Here is a 24,623-nt window from a genome sequence, read left to right on the forward strand (position 1 = left end):
AATACAATAACAGTAAAGGACAGCACATGTTAACTAAGGAAACAAATCATCACTGTTTCTTGGAATAAGATATTCAAAGGCAGGGCGCGGGGGAAAGCACAGAAGTAATAGTAAATTAAGCACTGTACAAAGCAGTGTATGCCAAGAAAAAAAATACACACTCATCCACTAGCAAAAAGAAAATACACTACTGATCACTTTCTTACTATGAGAGACTATATCACATTGTAATCATACATTTAAAACCAATATTTACTCTTCATAATTTCTAAATATAATCACTAAATACCTTGAGGGTCCCAGGCTAAATTGTAAGTCACAGAGCTCAAAAAAAACTGCCCAGTTTTAAGCCACTGACACTTGAGTTGCTGAAACATAGAAAGAAAAAAGAAAAACAGGTTTTTAAAGTAATATCCATAAATACTACCATTTTATCATTTTCTTTGACTTAAGACCTTATGATCTAAAACAAAGATGTAAATGTTTCACTATTATTTTCAAAATATTGTTTCTAAAATAACTTCTGATAGTTCCACTTATTATTTATTCTACCATATCAAGCCACTTGCCATGCCCAAACAAAGCATATTGTCTCAGGCTTCCTTCCACGTCTATAAACACATTCTCATACTTCGGATATGCTGTTTCTCTCACTCCACCTGCAAACTGCTATGCTTCCATCAAGACCCAGCTACATCATCCCCTCTGCAGAGGGACCTCTTCTGACACCCTGGCAGCACTCAGAGCACTCTTTACATTCTACCATTCTAACAGTGGTCACACTGGAGTATTACTCATTCATACATCTGACTCTCCTATTAAACTCCCACTCTTCATGGAAGTAATTATGCCATAATAAGCTTTATGTCCTGAGTGCTGTAATGGCTGGAACATACGCAGACACTCAATAAATGTTTGTGAAAACAAAATGAATGCACATTAGAAAGAAGTGCAAATTACCATAATCCTACAGACTCAATGTCTAAAATAAACTAGAAATATCTCCCAAAGTCAGCAAATTTGAACTATACAATATATACAGTCCATAAACCCATATTATGTATGTTGTATTCATTTGAATAATTTCCATCTTTTTTTCTTACCATTTTCATACTAAAAGGTAGAAAGAAGATTTAAAGTATAAAAGTCAAAGGCCTGTGCCATGAAATAGAGTAACTGAAAAAAAGTTTAGATATTTCTTTGTAGCACATAAATATAAAATGTCCTTTTGTGAAAGTATAGTGCAATGTAAAGCCATGTCACCTTAGGCAAGTTATACATTAATTGCTTGGCACATAATAATAGTTTAATACACAAAAATTCCCTCTCTCTTTATATTTTCTGAATACTTAAATGCTTCATTCAAGATAATATGACTATCAAGAAGCAGAATTTTAAAATAACTGCAAAACCTGAATTTCATTATCCAAAAATAATTTTAAATTTTTAAATATAATGTTTTTTTAAACCCTACCACTGCTGACCAAACAAAAGTCAAAATAGCATTTTAAGTACTTCTCAAAAGATCTATTTTAGAGTAATAATCAAATCATCCCTAAACCACAGGCATCCCTGATATTCTTTCCTTTAGTATTTCTCACAATGCAATATGTAGGCCAACTCCATAGACGAAATTTTGAGGATGAGGCCTGGAATCTGAATTTTAATATGTACCATAGGTGACTCTCAAGCATTCTCAAATTTGATATCCACTTCCTAATACTATCATATTTTAATTTGTACTTTTTTTGAAATATGAAAAGAAATAATAAAATACATAGATTGAATGAAATGTATCAAATCTACTTTTTTAATGCATTTAAGAATACACTTTCTAAAAATTCCTGGTAAATATATACTCTTGGCATTCAGATTTCACACTGGCAGTTTTGACTATTTGTGAGTGATAACGGAGTCTTAATGAACATAGTACTTTATAAAAGGGTTAACGATCCTAACGATATAAGGTTTTCTGAATATAAAGTAAAATAAAATATAGCACCCAGAATGAATTTGATTAGTTCTCAATGTGATATGTTAGATCACTTAGCTGATAAGTGACTCTACCTAAGTTCCTAACCCCATTAACAAAAATTTAGAAGCATCTGTTATGCTTCAGATCCTGTTCTAAGTACTTCAGATGCATCAGTGAACAAAAGAAACAAAGCTCCATACATACTTTCATGGAGCTTACACTCTCAACAGTAAATAACAAATAAACAAGATAGGCACTATGGAAAAAGGTTAAAAATAGGAGGCTGGGGGTTAAAATAAAGGTGGTAGAAGCAAATGGCAATTTTTAAAATGGGTGGACCCCCATTGAGAAGGTACTATTGAGCAAAGATTTATAGGATCTGCAGGAGCTGGCCCTAAAGCTATCTAGAGAAAGAAAAATATTCCAGACAAGAGAAAAAACAATGCAAAGACCCTAAGACGGAAAATAACTGGTCAAAGAGCAGTAAAAATGCCAGTGTGGCTGGAGTGACATCAGAGAGGACAAAAATAGTAGGAGTTGAGCTCTGAGAGGTGGTAAGGGGGTACTGGAGGGAAGAAAGGGTACAGTCTATTTTAAGGCTTTTTGGCTTTGAGTCTATGAGAAATATGGAGTTTTAATCAGAGAAGTGTGTCATGACCTGCTGTTGAGAACAGAGAAGGGGGAGAGGGACATAAAACATATCAGACACTACTCCGGTAATCTAGACAAGAAATGCTAGTAGTTCAACTCAACTAAGGTAGATCACAACTAACAAGGTAAATCTCAATTAGCAATATTGTAGAAAACTAGGCTTCTAAAATGTCTAAGTATATTCCTAGTGGATGTAAAAGATCTTACCATAAAGCACCAGACCGACTTCACATGGATGTTCCAGACCACCTTCAGCACCAGCTCCTAAGGAGCTCTTCACTGCTATAGACTGGATTCTAAACTTAAAACTCTAAAAAATTTCTACTACCATTTAATACTTACACAATTTCTCTTATGAGAATTTATGCCCAAGGGCTCAAAAATACAAACAGCATTACCATATGAAGCTGCAATCTAAAAAGAAATGAACAAAGCATTAACATTTAGGGAAAGAAAATAAAGACAACATCCTTTTCACAATAATGTATAAGCTAATTACACATAATACAATCCCAATACAGTATTTATGATTATTCCATTCCATAAATATAACTGAAAAAGTACCGGACTTAAGAATCTCTTCTCTGGGGGCGCTTGGGTGGCTCAGTCGGTTAAGCGTCTGCCTGCCTTCGACTCAGGTCATGGTCCCAGGGTCCTGGGATTGAGCCCCCACATCGGGCTCTCTGCTCAGCAGGGAGCCTGCTTCTCCCTTTGTCTCTGCCCCTCCCCCCCCCACTCATGCACACGCTAGCGCTCTCTCTCCCTCTAATCAATAAATAAAATCTTTTTAAAAAAAAGATTTTAGGGCGCCTGGGTGGCTCAGACAGTTGAGCGTCTGCCTTCGGCTCAGGTCATGATCCCAGGGTCCTGGGATCGAGTCCCGCATCGGGCTCCCTGCTCCTTGGGAGCCTGCTTCTCTCTCTCTCTCTCTGTCTCTCATGAATAAATAAATAAACTCTTAAAAAAAAAAAAAAAATTTAACATAGGAATAACTTCATTAACAATGATACATTTCAATGGTACATCTGTCAGAAATTTCAAAATCCAGTGAAAATAATATAAAAACCATGAGAAGTAGAAAAAGACATCAAAAAAGTATTAAACAGGTATTCAAAATATATCAAACAAAATGACATTAATTATACTATAAAACAAAAAAATACCAATGGGGAAAACCATCTAGAAGGAGGAACAGAGAAAATGGACTAAGGAGAAGAAATCAGACTCAAGGAGAAGAGAATGAGCTCACGTGGACATCTACAGTGGACTGAAGCTACAGATTTGGGGGCCAGGAGGACTTTATTCCAGGTCACATACCTGATAAAAAGGGACATAAATCCCTGTTCCTGGAAGCTACCAGAACCTGCTTTACAATAATTCCTTGAAAGCCAATTCCCAGTTCATCCTCCTCTTGTCAAGAGGGAATCAACTACAGGAAACAGACCAAAAACCATCCCTGCTGACACTTCCGGACCTAAAGGTTAACCTATGAAACGAATTTACATGGATGTTCTTTTAAGGCCACCCAAAAAGGTCTACTGTCATTTCAGAGCTCTCTCACACCAAAAAGTGATTTTAACTGTTACTTAATATCTAACACTCTTTCCAAGAAAAAGCTTCTAATCCACAACTGTAGGGAGGAAGCTACTTACAATGCCCAGCTGAGGGAAACACTTAGGCAAAAAGTGCTAAAAAAGACCACATTCAACATGTCAACTGATGAATGAATGATGACAGTTACCTGACATAAAGTCATCAATGCAAAGTTATCACTACAAGGACTGGAAATAAAGGAAATAAAAGAAGATGGCAAGAGAAGACAATAAATCAAAGGTGTCAGTTTTGCCTTCTTTATTTTCAACCCGGTAAGTAAGGAGAAGTGGAAACATGGTTATGAACACCAAGGACTTATATATGAAAAGAAACTTTGCTCCCAGATTACTGTGATTGTCACCAGCACATAAATAATTTATTCAAACTCATCTCTGACAACTATCATACAATTCTAAGCAGGTTTAAAGATACCCTATTTGGCTTAGGGAGATGAGTAATGAAAAATTAATGAAAGAAATCTGGCACTCAGTGTTTTCTAAACAATAAGCAATGCTTAGGGGGGGGAAAACTGGTAAAAAAAAAATCAGAAAAGCAAGAAATAAGTATTAAAAAACACCAGGAAATTCAGTGTTTCAATACTAGGTCAATGATATCACTAGACTATCATATCATGCCACATTTACACAAATACTAAAGCTTGATACAAGCAGCTGGGACACTAAAAAATAGTATAATACTAATTTATTATTTGGCATAAATTTGCAACGTTACTATTTATCACCATGAAAATTCTGTTTTAACATACCCTTGATAAAATTTGTTACTTCTCAGTAAAGAACAATTTCTAGAACACTAAGACTAAATTATTACAATTATTACAAGAAAAGTTCACTTTTATATTGTACAGACATTTAACTTTCTACATAACACTGGCCTTACTGAACTGCTAGAGTATACAGAGAATATGCTATATTTGCTTTACATATAACCAAAAAAAATTTTTTTAAAGATTTTACTTATCTATTTGACAGAGAGATAGAGAGCACAAGTAGGCAGAGTGGCAGGCAGAGGGAGAGGGAGAAGCAGGCTCTCCGCTGAGCAGGGAGCCGGACACGGGGCTCGATCCCAGGACCGCAGGATCATGACCCGAGCCGAAGGCAGCCGCTTAACCAACTGAGCCACCCAGGCGCCCCCGCCCCATATAACCAAAATTTGATATATATTACATTTGATGTATATTTGGGGGGAGAGGTACATAAGATGAAATGCAAACTATTTCAAAATAAACCTTCTGTTTGAAAGTCTGAATGAATGAACCTTAAGATTCTTCACTCAACAAACATTCATTAACAGCTTTACAAAGTAATACAAAGCAGCTGTTATATGACAAATATTATATTAGACACTAACAACTTGCTAAATTTCTTGATAAAAAATTGATGCTATTATAAATTGGGTAATATAAGGGATGCTATGCAGAGAAGATAAAAGTTTACTTCCCTACTATTGTTGCTAGAATTATCAACTGGTAGAATATCAGTATGCACAGGATTGTGAGGCCTACAGATCTTTCAAGACTGTATACATGGGTAGGGAGCGCCTGGGTGGCTCAGTCGTTAAGCGTCTGCCTTCGGCTCCGGTCATGATCCCAGGGTCCTGGGATAGAGTCCCACATCGGGCTCCCTGCTCAGCAGGAAGCCTGCTTCTCCCTCTCCCACTCCCCCTGCTTGTGTTCCCTCTCTCTGTCAAAATAAATAAATAAAATCTTTAAAAAAAAAAAAAAGACTGTATACATGGGTAGAATAATTATCACATTATCAGCTTAATGGCTCCTTACAATTTGTAGACATCCTATCACTTTATCCACTCCTATCAATAACCATCTAGGCAAGGTATATTAGTAAGAAATTGTAGGCAACCCTTGTATAAAAGAATAAGAATACATTAAAAGATGACAGTTAATAAGGTAATTAAATCCCTTACTCTTCCATGTTGGTTAGAACACTCCACACAGCTGACTTGGATGTTTCCATGCTTAGCACCAGGAATGATCTGCACACATTCAAAGTCACTTGCCAAAATAACAATATCACAGCCTGATCCATACGCCTAAAAGAGAAAAGTTTTGCAGTATGTAAGATACAAAACTTGTGAATTATACCTTAGATCTTGTTGCCACAATACTTTGACACATTTTACAAAAATAGTTAATGTAAAAATATTGATATCAATTTCCAAATAAGACATTAAAAGTCACATGAAAAATAAATAAGCAAAATTCACATTAAAAAAAAAAAATGGATGATGACACCCCATGCGTTATCTTTCAACAACTAGTACAAGAAAAGATTCTTCTAGTTCTTAAACACTACAGCCTCTGTCCCTGCAGGTCATAAATCTTTCTGTTCAGAGGTTCCCTCCAAAGCTCAGCTTAGTAAACCCTAAAGAATAAAACCTTCATCTGAAGGTAATAAGGCCGTGAAGGCTGCAATTGTGTTCCCAAGGTTCTAACCAGGCTTGAGAAAGATCAAGAAAGAAATCTGACGCGTTTTCCAACACAAATCCACATGGCTTAAAGAGCTAGTGAAATAGACATGAACCCCCAAGGCAGAATTACATGCACCAACTGCCTAACAGTGAGTAACAGCCTGCCTGCCCCTTCCCCTCAACCTTATGAGGTGTGAGGGAGAGGACAACAACCCAAAGTGGCCTCACACACGAAAAAATTAATTAAAATAAATCTAATTTAATTTTAAAATAAACTGATTTATATAAAATGTTAACAACTATACAGTCTGCAAAATGAAACACAAAATTAAGTTCCTGGAAAATTCCCTTGCTCAGAGTAAAACCAAATGTTTCTTTCTATTGCCACACTTCTTGATGTATGCTATTCCTGTTTTGCAACTTTGTGAATTTTATGAAGACATAAGGGGCAGAGAGTGAGGACACTTTTCCTTCTTCTCTGGAACTCAACTTATGACTAAATATTCCAAACAACCTAACAATCTAATTCCCAGATGAAAAAGCTCCATTAAAAGCTACATATATATACATGTATGTATATATGCCAAAAAAATAATTTAAAAATAATTTATTCCACTATCTCTACAACTTTAAGCCATACAGTCCTGTCCTACAAAACACAGACATCCAACAGCCAGGGCTGACATGTGAAGACATAACCTCTGAAGAGGTCCACATATGGCTGCTAATGAAAAAGGGAAATGAAGATAAAGAGCAGGTAGGATGACAAACACTACTTCTAGTGGTTACTAAAACTTCCAACGTTGCCAAAATCCCCCTGTAACTGCTATCAACCATCTTCAACTCATGTATTTATAAATTCGAGGAAGTTCACCAAAAGAAAAACAAAGACAGAATTTTAAGCAAGGGAAATATGGAAAAAATCACTTATGGGAGGAAATAACTATTTATATTCTTCAGACAAGGCAGATTTGCTATACCATGCATTCAAGAAAGCTAAACTGAATGAGTGTAGGCAAAAGAAATGTTTGTATCACCCTAATTGTTAAAATTTTATTAATCATCATAAAAAAAGGAAAAATTCTGTAACTATGTATGGTGACAGATGTTAACTGGACTTACTGTGGTGATCATTTTGCAAGGTATACAAATATCAAATCATTATGTTGTACACCTGAAACTAACATAATGTTATATGTCAATTATACCTCAATAGAAAAAATATATTAAAATGACAAAAATAACCCTACCTTTGAACAATATTTCAAAATTTCCAAAGTGCTTTATAGTATTACCACAGCAAAGTAAACTGATGAAAACAGCATAAACTTTAGTTTGAAATCATGTATGCAGGATTTTCAATTTGGGTTCTGCCATACTAAGTGATAAGTTACTCAAGCTGTCTGAGAATTTCCTTGTGGTAAGATGGAAGAAATAATATTAACATCTTAGGACGATTATGAAAATTAAAGTAGAAAATCTATTTGCATAGTGCTTAGCACACATCATTCATTTAAGAAAAACAAGACAAACAAAAAACGGGGCATGATGTCCCAAGCCTGTGCTAGGGACTGGGAATACACAGACACAAGATGTGGTTCCAGAGAGTGTAATGGGAAGATAACCAAGTGAATCACCAGTCACAACTAAATGACAAACTGCCAAGACAGAGATATCCACAAAATACCAGCAGAAGACAGACGGTAATCAATAAATGTTGTATCACTCCCCCCTTTAATCTTTCCAACAAATTAAAGGAAGATATTATCATTATCATTGTATAAAGAATAAAGTTCATTAATTTGCCCAAGATTATATAGTTAGTAAACAGAAGATGTTCAAACTCCAGTCCTTAAAATTCTTAGGCTATTTTTCCCTACATTGTACATCAAAGACACCTAAAATATTCCAGGTATACCTGCTTCTCTAAAGATGGGTCATTCCTAGCAACTGCTACTAAAGATAGATAGGCTTTTACTGCTCAATCACCAAAAAGGATGTTTACTCTTTCCTAAATATTCACAATTGCCAGATCTTTTCCAAAGGACATGCACCATATTCCTTAGCTGTAGGGAATCTTGCCGCTCTTCTGATCCTGCAATAGTTCTCAAACCTGGCTGCATCAAAATCACCTAAGGAACCTATTAAACATACAAATTGCTCAGTCCCACCCCAGACTTATTAAATCACAATCTTCATGGATAAAAGAATTTGACAATATCTACCAAAATTTTAAATACAATATACCCTTAGATCAAACAAGTCTTTCTTTTACCCTATAAGCATAAAATTTACTTACTTACAGCAGCAAAAACTGAAGATAATCATACTGCCCATCAGTAGGGGAGGTTAAATAAATTACTGAATATCCATACACTGCAACACTATGTAGCTACTAAAAGCTGAGAGGCCATTAGTCTAACATGGTCCCGAATTCCTCATCAAACTAGTCATTCCCATCAAAATGGAACAAATGTGTCTGGTCCTGGATTCCTGGATCCACAACTAGGCAATGCCTACAATTTTATACAATATCCATGGTCACGGCTAGAACAGAATCCCCTAAACTGTTGCACACAAATATCTTGCAAAAGTACAGAGGAAGACTATTATTACTTTTTATCTAAAGAGTCTAAAGCAGGGAAAAACAGGGGCCTCATAATCAGTGAAGATTGAATCACATGCATTCTATAACTGAAGGCTCACAAGATTTTTTAATGATTTATATAAACACGTGTTTAATATCTGTCAAGTTCCCACCACACTAAAATATCCATCAAAGCAAGCAACCACGTCCTGTTTACCACTGCACTCCCAGCACCTAGCATAAGCAGTCTTCAATAAATATATGTATAACAAATACATGATCCAAATCTTCCTAATTTCTGCCTCCAGAAGTCTCAGTACCTGGAAACCTAGTCAAAGAACTTGGAGTTCAGACAGATGACATAACCTCATTGCTAATAATCTGGCCAAATTTACAACAGCAGCTACACAAGGAAAGACAGATTTTGGCTGATTTTCCAGCCTAACAGTATCATGGATTTAAAAGACCTACCAGAAGGGAATCTACCAAAGCCCTCCTTAATAATTCACCATTTACTGAATATTTACTATAATAAGGCCATCAGCTAGGTCTTTATGAACACTGTATCTTCACAGGCCACCTTTTCTAGATGGAGAAACTGAAGCCCAGAAAGGGTAAGTAGTTTGCCCAAGTTCATAGAGTGAAGGTTCATTTGCTAGGAATAAAGCTCCTGCTCTTTCCCACTACCTCACCCACCTCTACTCTTAGAGCTAGAAGGCCCATGTTCATCTTTGTAATCCCAAGTATTTACCACAGCACCTAGCACAGAGTAAGTACTCAGTAAAACCCAACTGCTAAGAGGTTTATACAAAAGCTGTAATTATTCAAGAGATTCCCAGTCTCTCAATTTTAGGTCAAAAGCAATTTTGTTTCCATTCTTCTTTTTCAGAATTCAGTCTTACCAGAGGAAGAATTTATAGTGCAGGAGGAAAAGAAGGTACCACTGAGACTACACACAAATACCAAAATGAACCCAGGGAATATGAAGTGGGCTCCTTTGTACTAAGTAAATGAAGTATCATTGATTTAGCAGAGTATAAACTACTCCACATGTGGGAGATAAGCCACAGGATCACTACCGGAAAGCAGAAAAGGGGGCAGCAAGCCTTTTCTGCAGGAAATGGAATCCCTTAACCAGGTTCTTCTTCCCTTGGGCTCTTGGCAGAACCACTCCCGTGCCAAAGCACCGCATACCAGCGTCCTGCACTTCCAACGGTACTGACCTATAAAATATTTCATCTCAAAGTCAAGGATATGGTTTGGCCCCAACACATCGATAAGGCCTATGAAAAGAGAAAGCATCTTGGAAAAACACACTTTCCATCCATTCATGTGGGAGGATTTCTTTTATGGAAGGACTGAACTGTCCTTATGATAAAGAATAACCAGCTGACAATAAGTCATAACAAGAGATTATTCTGTAGCACAGGCCCTCATGTCAAAGACATGCTTCAAATATATTCATCTTCACCTGTTTTAACCTTAGTTTTGGACAATAAATCCATCCTTTTAGGAAAGAGAAAAACAGTCTGTGCTTTGAGCATTGAAACTAAGAGTTTTCAACCTGGAGTCTAATGGGTGGAAATCATAGATGGTCTCAGAAGGTCTCTGAACTCCTGGAAATTACATTTAAAGTCATGTGAATGTGCCTATTTTCCTGAATTCACAGATCTCATTAGTTTGTCTAAAAGAATCTCTTCTTCCTTAGACAAAGTGCATGGTGTGTCATATTATCTACCCCACAATAATTCTATGGAAGCTAAAAACTTGAGTATTTGGTATTACCAAGATTCTTTTCTGTTTTTTAGTTGTGATATCCAAAATTTCATTGGAGGAGCCTTGCCAATTAGTTGAGCCTGAAAAACAAAGTCACCCTCTTCTTTTACCTTATCAAAATTTCACTTGAGGAAAAAAATTAAATATCATCTTCTAAAGTCATAAAATACTCTGAATTAAAATACTATCATTATCATAATAAAGATATTGCTGCCTTCTCCAGAGGGTTTAATGTCTTTGTGATTGTGTGTATCTCAATAGACATAACACAATCATTGTCCTAACTTCAGTTTTATCTATAATTGCCTTAACTACATTATTTTCAGAAAAGCAAACTAATACTTATATCCCACAAACTGTTCTAATTTTTCAGATTTCCTTTAAGTCTTAGATAAAGTGTAAAGAAATACTTTTTTAAAAAAAAATCCTACACAAACATGACTTCTCCTAGGAGAATATAAAATACAAATAGATGAATTACACTGGCATTTTCTGTGGAATACTTGGATGCTTTAACATCCTGGTGGTTACAGGGTCAAAGTTTGGGGTCACTGACAACAGTTAACACATATCTAAATTTAAAAGAAGAAGAAAAGCATGGTGAATTAAGAGGTATTAAGCACGGGCACCTGGGTGGCTCAGATGGTTAAGCGTCTGCCTTCAGCTCAGGTCATGATCCCAGGGTCCTGGGATCGAGTCCCGCATCGCTTCTCCCTCTGCCTCTGCCTCTCTCTCTCTGTCTCTCTGACTCTCATGAATAAATAAATAAAACATTAAAAAAAAAAAGAGGTATTAGGCATGTTGAGAGGTTTATCTAATTTAACAAGGTGTTGTGGTCTTACCAAGAATACTCTACCGAGAGTGTTACTGTTAAATTCCCACCTCTCCCTGAGAGTGAATTTTGACTCATGTATATTCGCCCTTCTATAAATGAGGGCACATGTTATTAAGAGTTAAAAAAAATAATAATTAACAAGAATTTTAAGAGGTACCATTTATTGAAAGCCTACTGGGTAACAGATATTATACTATGCATTCTACATTCCTAGTCTCTTTTTCAAGACTGCAGTAATCCTAGAAGTTAGCTATTAATCCCACTTTAATATGAGGAAATTGAAGTTCATAGGATTTAATCAAAGTCTTAAGTAGCAAGGTAAATACATGGCTGGGAGGAAAATTAAGGTCTCTTTACACTGTTTTACCCACTTCGCTAATGACCATCACCTTTCACTTTGTTTTCTATTGTTCAAATTTCTGTTCTTCTTATTGGTTGACTGATTACATAAATTCATTTAAATTCTTCATTGCTGCTGGCATCTTTGCTCTATAACAAACAAAAATCTAAAGAAGACAGGGTTGTCTGGCTTTGATGGTCACTTGGTTGTACCAAGTTATCTACAGAAAGAGTCTTAAGAGGCCAGTCTTGACCTATGAAAAATCTTACAATCAAGAAAATGAAGCACAGGGGCGCCTGGGTGACTCAGTCGGTTAAGCGTCTGCCTTCGGCTCAGGTCATGATCTCAGAGTCCTGGGATCGAGCCCCACATCAGACTCCCTGCTCAGCAGGGAGCCTGCTTCTCCCACTCCCTCTCCCCCAGCTCATGCTCTGTCTCTCTCTCTCAAATAAATAAATAAAATCTTTAAAAAAAAGAAAATGAAGCACAGGTTAACAAAAATTTCCCAAGAAAACATCCTTTCCCTCTTCATTTTAGTCATGTAATTAAACACCTAACTGCTTATGCTCCTCAGAATTAAAAATTAACTTCTAGGGGTGCCTGGCTGGCTCAGTCAGTGGAACGTATGACTCTTGATCTTGGGGTCATGAGTTCAAGCCCCATGTTGCTCTTAAAGATTACTTTAAAAAAATTAACTTCTAAAACAAACAGATTTCCTTTTTGAATGGGTCCCTTATTAAGCCAGAATTTTCATATATCAGTTATCCATAAAAGCCACCTACAAGTTAAATAAACCATTTTAAATGTTTAATTTTAATATTTTCAACAAGATTTTATTTTCTTACAGAAAAAGCAACATCTGCTAATTTAAAAACCAAATAGGAAAATTAGTTCACCTTACCCTTGACCACTCCTCCTCATTCCCAAGGAGCAATCATTTCACAGTTACCTATGAGCCCTTCCTGAAATGTTTAGTGAACATTAAGTGTAGCTATGTATAAACATTTTTTTTACATAAAGGGATTATACTATACACAATTCTGCAACTTGTTTTCCACTTAACAATTTATCTTGAACTTTCCTTAGTAGCACAGAATGATCTCATTCTTTTTAATAGTTGCAGAATCTTCCATTTGTGGCTTTGTCATAATTAATCTAGGTTGTCTCCAGTCTTTCACTATCTTTCACTTTCAGTGAACACCGATTTATGATATTACACATATGTGTGCGAGTATACCCAAAGGATAAATTCTAAGACATAATTTGCTGGGTGAGTGATTAAAATCAGTAACTACTCCAAATTGCCCTCCAAAAAGATTATATTCCCCATATGTAGAAAAGTACCTGTTTCTCCACTTCCTAACTCTGATAATTATCAAATGTTTTTATCTTTCCAATACAACAAAACCTGCCATCTCCCTGTTGTTTTATTTGTATTTTTATTAGGAAGAAAGTTAAGCATCTTTTCATATATTTATCAACCACTTATATTTCATTCTCTGAAAACTGACTATTCCTGTTATTGGTCCATTTTTTAAACTTAAATTCAATTAGCCAACATATAGTACATCATTAGTTTCAGATGTAAATTCAGTTATTCATCAGTTGCATATAACACCAAGTGCTCATCAAATCACATGCCCTCCTTAATGCCCATCACCCGTTACCCGATCCCCCACCCACCTTCCCTCCAGCAACCCTCAGTTTGTTTTCTATAGTTGAGTCTCTTGTGATTTGTCTCTGTCTCTGATTTCTTCCCATTAAGTTTTCCCTCCCTTCCCCTATGATCCTCTGTGCTGTTTCTTATATTTCACATGAGTGAAACCATATATAATTGTCTTTCTCTGATTGACTTATTTCACTCAGCATAATACCCTCCAGTTCATCCACATCAATGTAAATGGTAAGATTTCATCCTTTTTTTGATGGCTGAACAATATTCCATTGTGTGTGTGTATACCACATCTTGTGTGTGTGTGTATACACACATTCCATTTGACACACACACACATATATATACACATACACACCATATACATGCATGATGTATATATATATATATACACATCTTCGTGTGTTTGTGTGTGTATACCACATCTTTTTTTTTTTTTAAAGATTTTATTTATTTATTTACTTGAGAGAGAGAGAGAGAGAGAGAGTGAGAGAAACAGCATGAGAGGGGAGAGGGTCAGAGGGAGAAGCAGGCTCCCCACTGAGCCGGGAGCCCGATGTGGGACTCGATCCCAGGACTCCGGGATCATGACCTGAGCCTAAGGCAGTCGCTTAACCAACTGAGCCACCCAGGCGCCCTATACCACATCTTCTTTATCAATTTATCTGTCAATGGATATCTGGGCCCTTTCCACAGCTCGCTATTATGGACATTGCTGCTATAAACATTGGGGTGCTGGTGCCCCTTCAGATCACTACATTTGCATCTTTGGGGTAAATACCTAGTACTGCAATTAGTGGGTCATAGGGTAGCTCTATTTTTAAATTCTTGAGTATATTGGTCCATTTTTTAACTGAGTCTTTAGTATTTTGCTCTGAATGATTTATAAGAGCTCTTTATAGATAAAGGAAACTCACCCTTTGTCATATATGGCTAATAAGTTAAAAAAAAAAAAAAATGAAATGCCTGAACTAAAAATATATTAGGCAAAGGACAAATCATTATTTTTTCATTGAAATAGTGTATTTATATAATACACAATTCCAATTTGAAAAGTTTTATAAATAGATCACAATAGGCCATGGACTATTTTAAAAGCCCAATTTATGGATTACCAGGAAACTATACATTTACATATAAAAAATATACAAACTTACTGAGATTTTTCAAAATGAAATTAAAGTCTACAAAATAACAGTACTTATCAGCAATATATTTGATGAGCCTCATTTGTTTTTCTACAGGCTTCTATACCTAAAATCAAAGCCTTAACCATTATCAGCTACTGTCCACCACTATCCCCCAAAAGAGGTAATCCTTCTGCCAACAGAAGTCCATACTACAGTTAGAAAAGGGGAGAGGGTAGTATTTGAACAAACAGCTCTCTTTTCCACATGACTAGGAAAAGACTTTCCTAATATGATTCAATCATCCTAACAGCCTAAAGTCCACTCAAGAATGCTGAATGAGAAGGAAAAAAAAAAAAAAAAAGAATGCTGACTGAGCAGAATAAATAAATGAGAAGGAAACTAAATAGTATGCAAAAAGCTTAGAGCAAAAAAATTACCCTAGGTCAAGAGACAGGTCAGAAATAGTATTACTACATGTGTGGTAACCAAAGGGGATTTATTGTTCCTTTTAGAAACAACTCACATCAGGAAATGCAAAATTAACAGACTACTTATAGTAGTAAAAAAAAAAGGCAAGCTGCAAGTAGTAGGTATACTAAATGAAACATAAAACTTAATAATATATAAAAAACAAAAACCCATGGCTGAAAAAATAGAAGAAAATTTAAGAAATTAAATATTAAGAGTGAAAAAAAAGAAATATTACAAGTGCTTGTGATTAAATAAGAGACAAAATAATTCTTGTTTTAATTTCTTCCTAACTCCAAAGCAGCAACAGATCTGAAAGTAAAATCTTCTTTAATTAAAACTTTAAATTGAAAAAAGAACGATCTTAAGTATTAGTCAGAAGGTAGCCAATTTTGACAATTTACTGACAAAATAGATGGAGCTATATAACAAACTTCTAAATATGAAGCTAACGAGAAACAAACCTACCTGTAGTACAAACTAAGCCTATTTCTATAACCCTAAATAAAGAAAACATTGGTTTTTTAAAATTTACTGATGCTAGTAAATAATCTGAAAAGCAAATGAGACCTTGTAAAGAGAAATATGCAATAATTAATTACTTTGCTCTAATTAACTATTACAAAATCAGCTCTATCTCCAGCTTGCACGCATTTTCACTAAAAAGTAGGTCTGGAAGTAGAAATCAAAAATCATCTCTTCTAAATATGTCAGTGCTAAGAATAAACCATTCAAAGTATGACTTACCAAAAGTTTCCAAAGGAAATCACAGCAGTATTGGCAAAAGTAAGTCTCACGGACTGGCCAACATGTATAAAAAACCTGGAGCCACCTTTCAGCTTCAGATTTGTTTTCTAAAGCTTGGAATATATAGCAATTTGCTTCATAAAGAATAATGAAGTAAAAGACTACTTTTTTAAATGGCTACTTTTAAAGAAATAGGATAATTTTTTGACATTAAATTATGAGAAATACAGAAAATAAGTGACTCAATATTTTGTTCCTTAATTGGTTAATACATTTTACATTAAAGAATTTTAAAGTCAGCAGCTCTTTCTGCCCACGGGTTCTGTCCCCGTGCTTTAATAAAACTGCTTTTCTGCACTGGGGAAAAAGAAGAATTTTAAAGTTTATAGTACATTAAGTAATATGTACCAATATTAATATGTAATATTTGACAACTTCCACTTGTTTTGTAACTACTGCAAATTTCCAGACATTCATTTAACCTAAATACTGATATTTTGAGGGAGATGGTCCTGACGGTGTTCCAAAAAATATTTCCCAAATGATATGATTAAACTATTAAATTATAATTAAACTCTCAATACTGTCAATATGGTGGAAAGAATATATTCCTGAGAATCCAGAGGTGCTAATACTGACTGTAACAATCTCTATAGACATTTCCTTCATCAGTCAAATGAAAGATGGTGACTAAATCACTTCTGAGACCCCTCCTTTCAACTTTTAAGCTGAAATTCTGTGCACAAATTTGCATCAAAAAGTCCTGATGAAAAGATTAAATAATCCAGTGTGCACTATTCTGCATAGAGGCCCAGCTAAATGGTCTTTATGTTGTAACTCCTTCCCTTACTCACAGCTGACAGGATGTGAGGATGGTCCAGAGTAATGAACAGTGGCTATCAGCCACTTCAAAGAGATGGCCTAGGCCAAGCAAAGTCTACTCTGAAGATTTAAACCAAAACACCCAGAGTTAGCATGAAAAGTTAAGCTGAAAAGTCATAAATGTTATAAATGTTAGGAGTAAATCAGCAATTTGAAACTGAAACCACCGGTTTAAGAAGTGAATGGATCAGATATCCAAAAACAAAGAACTCATGAAAAAACAAGTATATAAAGCTCCTAAGAGAAGGCAGTCTTGATTCTACCAGCTTTTTAGTCCCAATCACCCTGAAGCCCAGTTGCCCCTCCTTGATGGTTCATTGACATAAACCTTGCTTTTACTTCAGTTCATCTGTCCCTTGCCTTGACTAGAACCAAAACTGGTACATAGATTAGGAATACGCAGAGCAGGGCTTCAAAGAAAATGTGGAATTGGCTATGATTAGATTAGGGAATTAGAGTAGAGAATGCAGTGAGGATGCTAGTTTGGAAAGCTAGCAAAACAGGATGTATAAAAGAGATACAGTTACTAAAGCAGTCACCTACGATCCTTTAGGACCTAGAATATGTCAGGCATACCTCCTTTAACTGTGCTTTGCTTTACTGTACTTCACAGAAACTGCTTTTTTTACAAACTGAAGCTTTGTGGCAGCCCTACATCAAGCACATCTATGAGGCCATTTTTCCAAGAGCATGTGCTCACTTAATGGCTGTCACATTTGGCAATTCTCACAATATTTCAAACCTTTTCATTATTCTTATATTTGGTATGGTGACCTGTGATCAGTGATCTTTAATATTATTGTAATTGTTTTGGAGTACCATAACCATGCCCATATAAGACAGCAAACTTAATAAATGTTGTATGTGTTCTGACTGCTCCATTGAGCAGCCATTCCCCCACCTGTCTCCCTCTCCTTGGGCCTCCCTGTTCCCTGAGACACAGTATTACAATTAGGCCAATGAATAACCCTATGATGACCTCCGAGTGTTCAAATGAAAGAAGGAGTTGCACATCTCTCACTTTAAATCAAAAGCTAGAAATGATTAAACTTAGTGAGGAAGGCATGTCTAGAGCTAAGATAGGCCAAAAGGTAGGACTCTTGTGTCAAACAGCTAGGCAAGTTGTAAATGCAAAGGAAAGTTCTTGAAGGAAATTGTAAATGCTACTCTAGTGAACACATGAATGATAAGGAAGTGAAACAGCCTTATTGCTGTTATGGAGAAAGTTTTAGTGGTCTGGATAGAAGATCAAAGAAGCCAAAACATTCCCTTGAGCCAAAGCCTAATCCAGGGCAAAGCCCTGTCTTTAATTCTATGAAGTCTGAGAGAGGTCAGAAAGCTCCAGGAGGTAAGTGTGGAGCTCGTAGAGGCTGGGTCATGAAGTTTAAGGAAAGAAGCCACCTCCATGACATATGAAGGAGCACGTGCTGATGTGGAAGCAGCAGCAAGTTATCCAGAAGACCTGGCTAAGATAATTAATGAAGATGGCTACATTAAACAACAGATTTTCAAAGTAGATGAAAGAGCCTTATGTTGGAAGAAGATGCTGTTTAGGACTTTCATTGTTAGAGAGAAGTCAATGCCTGGCTTCAAGGCTTCAGAGGACAGGCTGACTCTCTTGTTAGGGGCTAATGCAGCTGGTGACTTCAGGTGAAGCCAGTGCTCACTTACCATTCTGAAAATCCCAGGGCCCTTAAAAAATGATGCTCAGTCTACTCTGCTGGTGCTCTATCAGTGGACCAACACAGTGTAGATGATAGTACATCTGTTTACAACATGGTTCACTGATTAAGCCCACTGTTGAGTCTTACTGCTCAGAAAAAGATTCCTTTCAAAATATGACTGCTCATTGTCAGTGCACCTGGTCATCCAAGAGCTCTGATGGAGACATACAAGGAGATTACTGTTACTTTCACGCCGGCTCACACAACAGCCATTCTGCAGCCCATGGATCAAGGAGTAATTTCAACTTTCAAGTCCTATTATTTAAGAAATACATTTCATAAGGCTACAGCTGCCACAGATAGTGATTCCTTTGATGGATCTGGGCCAAGTAAATTTAATGCTTTCTAGAAAAGATGTTGTAGAATGTCTCAAAAGTTGGGTTTGTCTGATGTTTCCTCATGATTAGATTCAGGTTATGCATTTTGAGCAGGAGTATCACAGAAATGTGGTGGTGTTCTTATGGCATTTCATCAAGAGGCACAATTGTCATTTTACCCCATTTCTGGTGATGTTAACTTTGACCGGTTGATAAAGGGTGGTGTCTGCCAGGTTTCTCCTCTATAAAATTATTTTTTTCCTTCATAATTACTAAGTATCTTGTGGAAAAATATTTTGAGGCTATGTAAATATCTTGTTACTTATCAAACTTTTACCCACTACTTTTAGTATCTACTGGACAATTCTTGCCTGATACTACTATGATAGTTGTCAAATGGCAATCATCTAATTCTGTCATTTCATCATTTATTAGTTGGCTTTCCTCTGTAAGGAAGAGTTTTCCTTATTTCTGTACTTTTTTTACATTAGTAAGGGTCATGGATTCTTATCTCATTCAAAGGGTTAGAACCTTTACTATCAGTTATTTATATGCTCAAATTTTCCCAGATTTGGCTAATAGGAACTCTTCAAGCTAGCTTCCATGTTGTCATCTCCTTCGAACAATTCCTTACTTTCTGGCATAAGACATTCTAGGCTCATCTTGTGATTTCCCTGCCTCGGCCTAGAATTTGCTATTTCTCCAAGGAATGTTGTTTCCTTTTAGTGGAGAATGGTATTTATAACCAAGATCTAGATGCCAATTGTGTTTACTGCTACTGGGGTATCACTGCTTCTAGGCCCTCTCAGCCAAGAGACTAGGAAACAGATGTGTGTGTGTGCACACGCATGTGTGTATATAGACACTAACACTCATTTTCAACTCTCCACTGAAAAGCTTAGAAGGAATTACACCCAGGACACACATACATCCCCACCGTATCTATGTATCTCTATACGTATACATCATTGCTCTCTAAATGTATATAAATATACACACATATGCACATGATACTATAAACATAAAATATATACATACATGGATTTATGCACATATATATAAGGTCACATTAACATCCCTAATCTGATTATTTCCACCACAGGATTCATTCTAGATTTCCTACTTTCCAAATTTATAACTCCCTCTTCAATAATGGGAAATCTGGCTCACATCACCCAAAATACATTTATTTATCTGCATTGTGGTATATTTGGTGTTTTAAGAAACCTTTTGCGGGGCACTTGGGTGGCTCAGTCAGTTAAACGTCTGCCTTCAGCTCAGATCATGATCCCAGGGTTCTGGGATCAGGCCCTGCATCGGGCTCCCTGCACAGTGGAAAGCCTGCTTCTCCCTCTCTTTCTCTGCTCCCCCTGCTTGTTCTCTCTCTCTGTCAAATAAATAAATAAAATACTTTAAAAAAAAAAAAAAGAAACCTTTGGCAACCTAAAAGTCATTAATGAAATTTTATTTGGTTTTTTAATTTCACTATAGTTGACACACATTACTTTAGTTTCAGGTATACAATACAGTGATTCAACAACTCTGTGTTAAACTATGCTTATCACAAGTGTAGCTATGATCTGTCATCATACAACACAATCACAATACAAGTGACTGTATTCCCTATGGCATACCTTTTATTTATATTTATTTTATATGACTTATTCATTCTGTAACTGGAAGCCTGTATCTCCCATTCCCCTTCACCCATTTTGCCCATCTCTGTCCACCCCTCTGACAGCCATCAGTTTGTTCTCTGTATTTATATGTCTGATTCTGCTTTTTATTTGTTAATTCGTTTTTTAGATTCCATATATAAGTCATATAGTACTTGGCTTTCTCTATAACTTAGCATAACACCCTGTAGGCCCATTCATGTTGTCACAGATGGCAAGATCTCATTCTTTTTTACGGCTGAGTAATACTCTATTGTGTATTATCACATCTTCTTTATCTATTCATCTATTAATGGACACTTGAGTTGCTTCCATATCTTAGCAATTCTAAATAATGCTGCAGTAAACATACAAGTCCATATATCTTTCCAAATTAGTGTTCTCGTTTTCTTTGGGTAAATACCTAGTAGCAGAATTACTAGATCATATGGTAATTCTGTTTTTAAGTTTGTTTTTAAACATTTTTTTATTTAAACTCAATTAATTAACATATATTATTGGTTTCAGAGGTACAGGTCTGTGATTCACAGTCTTATATAATACCCAGTGCTCATTACATCATATGCCCTCCTTAATGTCCATCACCCAGTTACCCCATCCCTTCACCCCCTCTCCTCCAGCAACCCTCAGTTTGTTTCCTATGATTGAGAGTCTCTTACGGTTTGTCTCCCTCTCTGGTTTTGTCTTGTTTTATTTTTTCCTCTCTTCCCCTGTGATCTTCTGTTTTGTTTCTTAAATTCTACATATGAGTGAGATCATATAATTACCTTTCTCTGATTGACTTATTTCACTAAGCATAATACCCTCTAGTTCCATCCACGTCATTACAAATGGCAAGATTTCATTTTTTATGGCTGCATAATATTCCATTGTATGTGTATATATGTATGTATATTATAATATACACACTACGTCTTTATCCATTCATCTGTTGAGGGACATATGGGCTCTTTCCATAGTTTGGCTATTGTGGACATTGCTGCTGTAAACATTGGGGTGCAGGTGCCACTTCGGATCACTACCTTTGTATCTTTGGGGTAAATATCCAGCAGTGCAATTGCCGGGTCATAGGGTAGCTCTATTTTCAACTTTCTGAGGAACCTCCATACTGTTTTCCACAATGGCAGTACCAATTTACATTCCTACCAAAAATGCATGAGGGTTCATTTTTCTCCACATCTTTGCCAACACTTGTTATTTCTTGTCTTTTTGATTTTAGCTATTCTGACAGGTATAAGATGATACCTCATTGTGGTCTGGATTTGTTTCCCTGATGATTAGTGATGCTGATCATTTTTCATATGTTTGTTGGCCATATGTATTGTTCTTTGGAAAAATGTCTATTCAGGTCCTTTGCCCATTTTTTAATCAGAATTTTCTTTGGTGTTAAGTGTATATATGAAAAACTCACAGCTAACAACATACTCAATGGTAAAAAAAAAAAAAAAAAAAACTGAGAGTTTTTCCTCTAAGATCAGAAACAAGACAAGGGTGTCTACTCTTGCCACTTTTATCCAACCAGTACGAAAGCTCTGGCCACAGCAATCAGACAAGAAAAAGAAATAAAAAGTAACCATATTGGTGAGGAAGAAGTTAAACTGTCACTGTTTGCAGATGACATGATACCTTACAGAACAAACCCTAAAGACTCCACCAAAAAACTACTAGAAATAGTAGATAAACTCAGTGAAGTTACAGAATACAAAATACCCAGAAATCAATTCTGTTTCTATACACTAATAACAAAGTAGTAGAAAGAGAAAATAAGAAAACAATCCCATTTACAACTGTACAAAAGACAATAAAATACCTAGGAATAAACTTACCCAAGATGAAAGACCTGTACTCTGAAAACTATAAAACACTGTTGAAAGAATTGGAGATGACACAAATAGAAAGATACTCCATTCTCATGGATTGGAAGAATTAATATTGTTAAAATGTCCATTCTACCCAAAGCAATCTACAGATTCGATGCACTCCCTATCAAAATACCAACAACATTTTTCACAGAACTAGAACAAATAATCCTAAAACATGTACAGAACACAAAAGACCCAGAATAGCCAAAACATTCCTGAAAAAGAAGAAAACTGGAGTATCAGAATCCCAGATTTCAAGATATATTATAATGCTGTAGTAATCAAAACAATATGGTACTGGCACAAAAAGAGACACATAGATCAATGGAACAGAAGAGGGAGCCCAGAAATAAACCCATAATTATATGGTCAGTTAATCTATGACAAAGGAGGCAAGAATGTACAATGGGGAAAACAGTCTCTTCAACAAATGGTGTTGAGAAAACAGGACAGCTAAATGCAAAAGAATGAAACTGGGAGCATCTGGGTGGCACAGTCTGTGAAGCATCTGACTCTTGGTTTCAACTCAGGTCATGATCTCAGGATCGTGGGATCAAGCTCTGCATCAGGCTCCATGCTCAACATGGAGTCTGCTTAAAAGACTATCTCCCTCTCCCTCTGCCCCTGTCCCTCCCCAAACTCTCTCTAATAAATAAATCTTTATTTTAAAAAAAGAAGAAGAAGAAAAATGAAACTGGACCACTTTCTTGCACTATACTACAAAAAAAAAAAACAAAAAAAATCAAAATAGATTAAAGACCGGGGCACCTGAGTGGTTCAGTCAGTTAAGTGTCTACCTTCAGCTCAGGTCATAATCCCAGGGTCCTGGTTTTGAGCCCCACGTCAGGCTCCCTGCTCAGTGGGGAGTCTGCTTCTCCCTCTCCCCCCACCACTCATGCTCTCTCTCAAATAACTAATAAAATCTTTAAGAAAAAATAGATTAAGGACCTAAATGTGAGACTTGAAACCATTAAACGCCTAGAAAAGAACATAAGCAGTAATTTCTTTGACATTTGCCTTAGCAACATTTTTTTAATGTGTCTCCAAAGGCAAGGGAAACAAAAACAAAAACAAAGTATTGGGACCACATAAAAATAAAAAACTTTTGCACAGCAAAGGAAACCATCAACAAGACAAAAGACAACCTGCTAAATGGGAGAAAATATTTGCAAACAATATATCTGACAAGGTGTTAATATCCAAAATATATAAAGAACTTATACAACTCCACACCAATAAATTTTCTATATTGTCTTCTAAAATCTTTATTGTTCTATATTTCACATCAACATCTATAATCGGCCTGGAGTTCTTTTTTTGTATATGGGGTGCATAGGGACCAAGTTTTACTTCTTTCCTACATAGATAAGATGTCCCAGCACCACTGATCAAAAAAAAATCAATTATTCTATACTACTCTACCGTGTCATCCTTGACATAAATCAAACATCAATAAATGTGTAAGTCTGTTTCTGGTGCTCCATTTTATTATTTTGGTGTATTTGTTCTGAGGCTGCCACCACACTATCATAATCGTCGAGACTTTTAAGTCTTGAGCTGGTCAAAATAGTTCTCTTATTTTTTTTCTTTAAAGATTTTATTTATTTATTTGACAGAGAGAGACACAGCGAGAGAGGGAACACAAGCAGGGGGAGTGGGAGAGGGAGAAGCAGGCTTCCCACTGAATTTCACAGAATCCTCTTACAATGTTGACTGGTAATACATCAAAGCTATCAATAAATGTGGAAAGAACTGATATATTTACAGTAGTGAATCTTCTAGTCCATAAATATGGAATTTATTTCCCTAAAGTTTTATTAATCTTGCCCACAAAAGTTTTCTACATTTATCATTAGACTTATTGCTAGGTCCTTGATATTTTTTAATGGTATGAAAAGTGGTATTCATAGTTCCAGTTCAAAGTAAGAACCGCAATAAAT

At 36.0% G+C, this 24,623-nt stretch overlaps 1 protein-coding gene across 5 annotated transcripts in view; it reads right to left on the minus strand.

Moving 5' to 3' along the window:
- DMXL2 (Dmx like 2) overlaps positions 1-24,623 on the minus strand; it is a 147,855-nt gene that overhangs the window by 108,320 nt on the left and 14,912 nt on the right. For all 5 annotated transcript variants that reach the window (XM_032417893.1, XM_032417892.1, XM_032417895.1 and 2 more), the window contains exons 2-4: positions 6,164-6,289; positions 2,969-3,040; positions 290-368 (exon numbers count right to left, since the gene is read on the minus strand). In XM_032417893.1, coding sequence (XP_032273784.1) covers positions 290-368; positions 2,969-3,040; positions 6,164-6,289 — 277 coding nt within the window. The remainder of the gene's footprint in view (positions 1-289; positions 369-2,968; positions 3,041-6,163; positions 6,290-24,623) is intronic.

The sequence above is a fragment of the Phoca vitulina genome, unplaced genomic scaffold (assembly GCF_004348235.1).
Source record: "Phoca vitulina isolate PV1807 unplaced genomic scaffold, GSC_HSeal_1.0 scaffold20, whole genome shotgun sequence".
NCBI lineage: Eukaryota > Metazoa > Chordata > Mammalia > Carnivora > Phocidae > Phoca > Phoca vitulina.